The sequence below is a fragment of the Apaloderma vittatum genome, unplaced genomic scaffold, assembly GCF_000703405.1.
Source record: "Apaloderma vittatum isolate BGI_N311 unplaced genomic scaffold, ASM70340v1 scaffold25774, whole genome shotgun sequence".
Classification (NCBI taxonomy): domain Eukaryota; kingdom Metazoa; phylum Chordata; class Aves; order Trogoniformes; family Trogonidae; genus Apaloderma; species Apaloderma vittatum.
This window is the reverse complement of record NW_009713590.1, coordinates 13,879-22,337: the sequence shown is the minus strand read 5'-3', so window position 1 is coordinate 22,337 and position 8,459 is coordinate 13,879. Positions and strand designations below refer to the sequence as shown.

The following is an 8,459-nucleotide window of genomic DNA, read 5'->3' as shown; positions in this document are numbered from 1 at the left end:
ACCAATACATCAGGTTTTCTTACACCTTACTCCAATAAAGCCCATGAAAATGATATCACAATAACCAAGCATATAGGTTTTATGCTAAAAGTATAATTGAAAATACATATTTAAATGTTAACACAAATATACTGAGATACAGTGTAGAACTTACATTTTAGACCAATGATTATATTTGGCTGACTAAAACAAAAATATTTTTTTTTTTTTGTATTTCATGAGAAATCTTTGAGAAAGCTTTTGAGTTCTGAAGTACTTCAGAGTAAAGTCTGGACCGCTAAACCAGGAAATCTGCTCTAAACATTAAATACAAAAACTTGGCTGGAAGTCACAGAAAAAAATATATGACAGCGAGTAGCATGAAGTTTTCAATTTTAAGCCTCACAGTGACATACGTGGAAGAGACAAGAAGAATGGGAAAAATTTACACAAAATAAGTTTAACATTCATGCTAAGAAGGCAAACAGACCTGTCCTGTTTAGTGGATGGACAAATCGCTGCTTCTGTTTCAGAAGGATGCGCCTTACTTCTTCATTTTTTCAGTGAACCAATGACGTTTAAATCTACCACAGGCTTGACAAAACCGTGTATGTGTATTGTTCAGGTACTCCTTTGCACTGAGAAAACAACTATGTGTAAAGAGAATGACTGCAGTCCCTACAGCAGTACACTGTGGCTTATGTCTTTATTATAACGCTAATTGTAGGTAAGACTTATTTATCTTGCTGGATACACCATTCACGTCTGTTGTCCAGTCAGCTTACCAAAAGCAGTTCTTAAGTGATCCTTCAGTAATAAAATAGAGAATAACAGTAAACAACTGAAATTACTAACTAGGAGAAAGTATAGCAAAGTAATATGCTTTGTCACCAATTTAACACAATCCGAATTAAAGTCAAATGATGGAGAAGTCTCTGAAATTGCTCCTTCAAGGAATACTTATTTATCAAGTAGTAAGTATAAAGCTTCATGGAATTTTTTGGTCTACTTACTAAGAAGGCATTCCTTGCAGATATGGTGAAAACTCATAAGCCACAATACTACTACATTAGACTGGCTACTCGATTTAAGCAACATGGTTAATGGTTCCATTTTAAGCACTAGTTTTAAACCTTCACAGTCTTACTGATGGCAGACACATGGATCAGTAAACAGTTTAAAAAAAAAGAGTGAATTTATTTTTTACTTCATCATGTAGGATTAGTTCTGTAGAAATAGTCCATCTTGTATGTTTTTTTAATCATCCTTAAGGCAAGCATTATTTCTCTGGTGTTAAGTACAGAGTAGTAGTTTCAATTCATACAAAAATAGCAAATTCTTGAAAGTATAACACCATAACAAAAATGCTAAAACAAACATATTACACGTAGACGAAACGAGCTCTCTATCAGCATTTATGGTCACGTACTATGGTCTGACATTGGTGTTTCTAACATCATATCACTTTCATTCATTTCGATCTCAAATGTTTCTTCCAATGGGCGACTGGTATCCGTGCTTTTCCTTTGGTGTGATGTCTCTAATGTTACTATGCCACTTTCATCCAGAGTTTGTCTTTCTATGTTGAATTCTCTGAAATCCCAGGGAGGTGAAATGATGTTCTTTAATGTCTTCATTGTGTGTACATCAAAGTCATAACATCGTAATTTGTCTTTGATCTCTGTTCCTAGGAACACAGTCAAACCATTAGTTTATTCCAAGTGAACACTCCCAAAAATGTGTCTCAACTGTCATCCAGAAACTACTACGGTTCTCTGCTTCCAGACCAACAGGGAGCTCTTGCTGCTTGATGACTGAAGCTGAACAGAATTTTTCTGAAAATATCCGGCAGCTTCCAGCACAATGTAAAAGTACAACTCGGATTCAAAAGTCTGTTACTAGAAGCAATTGCCAATTCCCTTCCCAATTCTCCAGGAGGCTTTTTGTGTCATTTAAGTTACACACAGTGTGGTTTGCATTAATGCATATCACACAGCTGCACAGTTCTTCCAGATGTGTTAACCAACTCCATATGGAGCAAGTCAATATTGAGAAGAAACATCTGCTTTGACTGTGCAAAAATTCTGCAGGAAAAGCAGGAGAGCACACAGATGGCATTTACTGGCTTCAGCCTCGTTAACATGCCTGACAGGACACCAACGGTGTTCATTACAGATAAATCACCAAGTTCAACGAAGCAGAAATATGTCACCATACAGTTTTTGGGGGGTTAGAATGTTTTCACAGAATATTTCAAACTATGGCAATATAATGTATTGTTGTTATGTTTAACTTTTTTTTTTTAGCCATATGTAAAGCTCTATTTTTGGAGGCAGAATAAATTTATTTAGAGAGCAGAGTTTTGACATAGTGAAAACGCCTTGCACGTATCTCTACAGCAGCATTAGCTGAAATCAAGTCCTCTGATTTTCTAACTGCGTATTTCTATTTAATTTTTTCCCCATCTCCTTTAGCTTCTAAGCTGCCACAAATCAGTATTTCATACAGAAGAAACCATCACCACCTTCAAATGGCAAAGTGTTAATCCTTTATAATGGTAAGAATTTACTGTTACGCTGCTTACAAAAAGCAGGGGTCATCTGCGATTGTTGGTGATTTCTGACTCATTCAGCCATAAAAAAAAGCAAGAAAACCCAAACAAAAATATACTCTACTTTATAAGTTACTAGGTAACTGTAGACAGTATTTCTTGACGTAAGATTAAGACTCCTCCCAAAGGACTCGATGGCTTTAAGAGTCACATAAGTGAAAGACTTACCAATGTAGGCTTCAGAATCACCAATATACATTTCTATGCAATGTCCAAGCATTGTGACTGAAAATGTGTCATCTCTCCTAAGACCAAGGGCCTATTAAAAAAAACCCACAACACAAAGTATTCAGTAGCAAATAAAATTAGTCATTTACCTCTTAAGTTCATGACAGTTCTGAGTTTGTTGGTTGAAGCACAGCCTTCACTGTAAAACTAAACATTACACTACCAAAATAATATTGCCATATGAGCTGGCTGAAATCGCAAGCAAGCAAAGCACAAAAACAAACCCAGAAAAGTAAATGTATACAGAGAATCATTCACAAATCATGACATGTAATGTACTACTAAAACAGTGACTGTTAAAACCTGCGAGGAAGTTAATTTTATATAGCTAAGCCACAATCTCTAATGAAATAGATTGAGACATGCTTAAAGTAATTACAACTATATGTGTGTAATACAGCTTCTGGGTAAATAGCACTGCAGCTAAATTCATGACAATCAATTTGAATGCTGGAAATCCAACTGAGGAAAATTCACTGTTACTCTATGCAAACATGAAATCACTAAAACTGTGCTGCAATAATAATATACAAGTATCATATAATAAAGATAAATCTGAGGCAAAGGAAAAGAGCAAATCTTTAATGTTGCACTTGCTGTAAAATATCTACTTCAAAGCATAGGTTGGAAATATTTTTAATCATTTCAGATGCATAAGAAGTTTATGTAAATAAAATGTAAATGGAAATTATGATAATTAATTTACAATAAAGAAGGACTCAAGCACTACCTTTTACAAAGTGGCCATTTTTAACCTAATTAACAGAAAATTTAGGGAGATTAAAAAAAAAAAAAGATTGCAAAATAAACACTAATTTAGAAGCTGGATAAAAAGCTGGTTTCTCTGTTCCAAATCCAAACCAGAATAAATCAGTAAATAACAGAATCTGCGACCAGCACATTAATTTAAGCCCGTTACATACCGTATGAAAATAGTCGATTGCGCTTTCGAAATTGCCCATTAGACTGTGTATGTAGCCGATGGCAGAGTAAGTAGAAGCGTTTTGCGGAATCAGTACTAGAGCCTGGCGATGGTATTCCAGTGCTTCTTCGTATTTCCTGTCAGAGTTAAATACAGAACATCTATTAGTAAGCTGCAGAGTGAAAGGTGTTACAATATTACATCAGCATTTTCCTTAGCTCCGTTGCATGCAATCCTGAAAGAACAAAAAAATTATTGCTTCGTACTCTGAACATAATAGAACGCCAAAAGACTCATTGATATTGACCATTTTCTTCCTCAGCATAATTGAAAAATCACCGTTCCCTGATGCAGCACAACAGCCGCCTGCAGCTTACGCCCCACTCAGACGCCCTTAACAATCTGCTGGAGTAAACTCCTTGAGACGTTTAACCCAGATTTTGTTTTTCTCCCCAGGGGACCGAAGGAGCAACAGGAGACTAAATCAGACATTGTTCAAACCAATAAAAGCTCTCCAGACAGAAATTGCGCAACCCTCAAGTGCTACACACACTGATACTTCTGTGACTTCTGTTTTGCTGCCGTCTCTATCAGAAAAGATTTATGCATATCTATCATTTATTTAAAATAGCAGTCACACTCTCTTTGAAAGTTATCCATTAGACTGCTTATTTCAATACTTATTTTATAAAACAAAGATTACTCTATGAAATTGACACATTGGACATCCTAGTACCAAAAAACTAGTTGTTTACTCAAAAAAAAAAATATTAATGTCTATAGTTATAATGAAATTATGCAAACAGCAACACATGAAATTGCTAGAGGGCATTAAGTAACAATTGAGGCAGGAAGTTATGCAACTGTTTGCTCGCTGCACAACACTTTCACATGATTTCAGTTTTATTTTCACTCATAATATTTACCTGTCCAATTAACTACTGTTGTATTTTAATATGCTTCTTTCAAATTTAAACCACTTAATGCGAGTGAATACATATGCAGTTATTTTTCTTCCTAACAGCATATGTACAGCTGCCTAATTTCTCAACTTGATTTTCCTGAAAGATCGTTTATGAGGATGCACAAATATGTTAGGCTGGCTTTCTGAACCTGAACAAATAATACAAGCAAGATGCTTTAAGTGTGATGTTACTAACTTACTGTAGAAATTATAAAAAGACAAAAGAAATTAAAACTGAAACAAGTATTTGAAAAAAAAAAAACACCAAACCCAACAAACTGCAATTACACTCATGAACGGATTCCAGAAGCAGTGTCTTTTGTTTGATCTTGGCAGAAGGGGTAACTATTATACGTCCGTATTTCATAATGACAATGAAAAGTAATTGGCAATTCAAGCACAAAGCAATTACTCCCAAAGCCAAAGCAGAAGTACAACTTGTATCTACCATAATCACATTCTCATTAGCAGCTTTGAGACAAAAATTACAGTATACACCAACTGGACAATTAACAGCATGACACTAAAAAAAAAACCAAAACATGGTACTGATTAAACAAAAGAAAACACTGGTTAAAATCAAATTAAGGTAATTACTGAGAAAACGTTTCTCTTTGTTGAAACTGTTAAAGCTTGCATATGTACTTTGCATTTTCTTTTTCTCTTCCTAGAGCAGAAATACAAAATATTTACGTTCTCAAAAACCATAAAGTAACATTTAATTTCTGTGTTAATGTCACAGAATATTTCACTTCAATTAAAAAAAGATAAGCACTGATCCAAGCAATTAATCAGCACAAAGCCACCTTCATGTTAATTAAATCAGTGGACATATTCAAGTATATCCAGCCTTGGACAACAGCCAGTTAGAATTCAGACCCATACAAGGATCTAGAAATCTACAACTAAATTTCTATCTAATAGAAGATATCAATAGTTAAGGAAAAGCTTTTACATTAAGTACTTTAACTTGTGTGTAGTTAACTGAATACACAGGGCAATTAATGTATTTATGTTCACAAGATGATTTAGGGAATCTTGTTCTTCCAAGGTGCTTCTATGCTGTACATAATCTCTACATAAATGAGAAACAGGCCTAGAGAAAACACATTTGTGCAGTATTCCAGATAAAGGTAGCTCCAGTACTCCCCACTTACTTGAGTTTTCTGCAGACATGTCCTAAGTTGTTCAATAATGGCTCCCATTTATCAACTGTTACCTGCAAAACAATGCAACAATTGAAGTAACTGCAGCTTCTTGAGTTACTCCTTTAAACAAGATGATCTTGATCTTACACAAGTAAGATCAAGAGTACTACCAATAGGTACACGCTCATATTTAAGTTCCAAGGTCTGAGGAACCAGGGTTGTAAAGGTTAACTTTCAATTCGCAAGAATGCCTGAACTGTGAGAACACTGCCTGACTAACTTTTTATCTGCAATTATTTTGATTACTTTCAGGAAGCTGGTTAAGCATCCAAACAAAAGTGGAAGTCATTCCAGAAATGGCTAACACTTAGAGGTGGCAGAAACCATCTTCACCTGTGTACCCAGTTCCACCCTCACTTCAAGAACCACTGGTTTACTAAAACTCAACACTGAGAATGAGACCTGGATTCCACTCTCCAGTCAACACTTCTAATTGCATATGGAAACATATTTTTTTCCTTTTCCCGTAGCACTGAGGATAATACTTGATCATTCTCATCTGAAAGCCCAACATACTCCCAAGCAGATGGTCCAGCTTTTAAAGTCAAATTTATATTGTATTGCTTCTACCTTAAAACAAGCACAATATATTTTATCACAAGATATTACAGAGTTTCCCTGAGTTTTACATATTTAGGACTGTGCATGTTATTAAGAAAAATACCTCATTTCCAATGGCTTTGATTTTTTCCAGTGCATCAAGAAACCACTTTTCTGCAGTTTTCCAGCTAAGAATTGAGGGGGTGGGGAAAAAGAAAAGTAAATTACTGAAGAGTTTTCATTAGCAGTATGAAAAAAACTGTGTTACAAAGAACAGTTCCTTGATGTTATTTTGTCTTATGAGTGATGTGAGATGTAAAAACCAGCCATTTATGTTTGACTATATTTTGCATGTGCTCCTGAGAGCTAATAAGAGAAAGTTAAAAAAATCAGAAGCAAACCAAGAATGTTCACTAAAGAGTTCTTTTATCCATTCGTTTTCTTCCAAATATATTTGGAACCTCTTGAGCAGACAAAATGTTTTGCTGTGCAGGATTTTATGGCCCATGTGCACTTGTTTGTGCAGAAAGATGCCTTTTCAAGGCACTTAACTACCCAGTGACAGGCACACACGAGATAATAATCGCTCTCTGTGTTCCTCAAGCAGTAAATTCTTTCCTCATCTCATCTTAAACAAAGAACAACGCAGAAACAAAGGCCTTGAGGTAAACACCATCTAAAGTAGAATCAAAAGAAATTTTGTATTCTATAGTTCAATCTAAGTACTCTAGTAGATATACTGGCACATTACACTTCAGAGTAATCTTCATTTAAGACTGCATTTAATCCCAATTTGCAAACTCACTCTCCATTTTGAAATGCAACCACTCCAACTTCATGCATAACAAAAGGATCTTCAGGCGCAATGCTTAAAGCTTGGCTGAAAAACCTTTCGGCTAACTTTGAGTTGTTGGTCAAACCATATTCCAGTCCAATGTAGAGCATCGGTAAATGACACCTAAAAAAACCATCCGAAAACAAAACACACAAAAAAGTTTTTTGCATCACAAACTATAAAGAAATGGCAACTCTGTCTGTAGATGTTTATGTACATCCAAGTAAAAGCTGATTTAAATGGACTATTGACCTAAGGGGCAGTTTAAAAGACTTCACATCTTTGTTAGTTATTGAAAAGAATTTGAATTCCAATTCGCAATCGTAACTTGTTCTGGAATCACATGTATTTTCTCACTGCTTAGAGTTAGTGCTGAGGGTTTTTTCCCTAGCTTCCTTCATACATTTCATTTACAGATAGAAGAGGGAGGAAGTAAAAAATCAAAGGGATTACATTTACCAATAATTACAATCAAATACAACAGTTTTAAATGCAATATGACATGATTAGTTCACTACTCATTTTACTTCCTTGTCCACAGCACGAAACAGCTGTTCAGGATACCACTACATGGCAGTTTATGACCTGGTATGACAAACATCATTCAGGTATTTCAGAGAGCTTTCACATAGAACATAGACCACTTAAATACAAATCTTGACTTTAGAACTTATAAAAATCACAGCAGCAGTCACAAATAAAGCACTTAAATGCAGATGATGAAATTATTTGTGTTTTCTCCTTTGCTCTCTACCAGTTAACTGTTGCAAATGTATTCTTACTGTTTAAAGGGATATAGGTCAATATTCTACACTATTTGTGGATTAATTTTAATTTTCCTGAATATGACATTTTTAACATACCCTTTCATGAGCTGCGCAGCTGTGAAGTATGCAGCCATTGCTTGGTCATGCTCACTCTCAACTGCAAATGAATGTCCATATGCTATCCAAGCAGGTCCATAGGTTCTCTCAAGTGTAGTAGCTTTGCTAAAAACAAGAGCAAGTCACAAGCAAACACATTTGAAATTAAATTTCATCTCCTTCAGATGACTACTTACATAGCAATGCTACACCATAGTTAAGCATCTATTAAGATGGCCTGAGGCAAACAGCTGATTTTAATTAGCACTTCGAAGTATCACACATTTTCAAGAACTTGTATTATTTCTG

The 8,459-nt window shown here is 35.1% G+C and overlaps 1 protein-coding gene across 1 annotated transcript in view; it reads right to left on the bottom strand.

Annotated features, from left to right (window-relative positions):
* Positions 1-1,155: 1,155 nt before the first annotated feature.
* The window catches only part of CDC16 (cell division cycle 16), a gene marked incomplete at its 5' end in the record, with an annotated part of 19,503 nt that continues 12,199 nt past the window's right edge, over positions 1,156-8,459 (bottom strand). The window contains 7 exons of the mRNA XM_009868436.1: positions 1,156-1,666; positions 2,759-2,849; positions 3,742-3,877; positions 5,862-5,923; positions 6,577-6,640; positions 7,258-7,410; positions 8,151-8,276. Coding sequence (XP_009866738.1) covers positions 1,401-1,666; positions 2,759-2,849; positions 3,742-3,877; positions 5,862-5,923; positions 6,577-6,640; positions 7,258-7,410; positions 8,151-8,276 — 898 coding nt within the window. The remainder of the gene's footprint in view (positions 1,667-2,758; positions 2,850-3,741; positions 3,878-5,861; positions 5,924-6,576; positions 6,641-7,257; positions 7,411-8,150; positions 8,277-8,459) is intronic.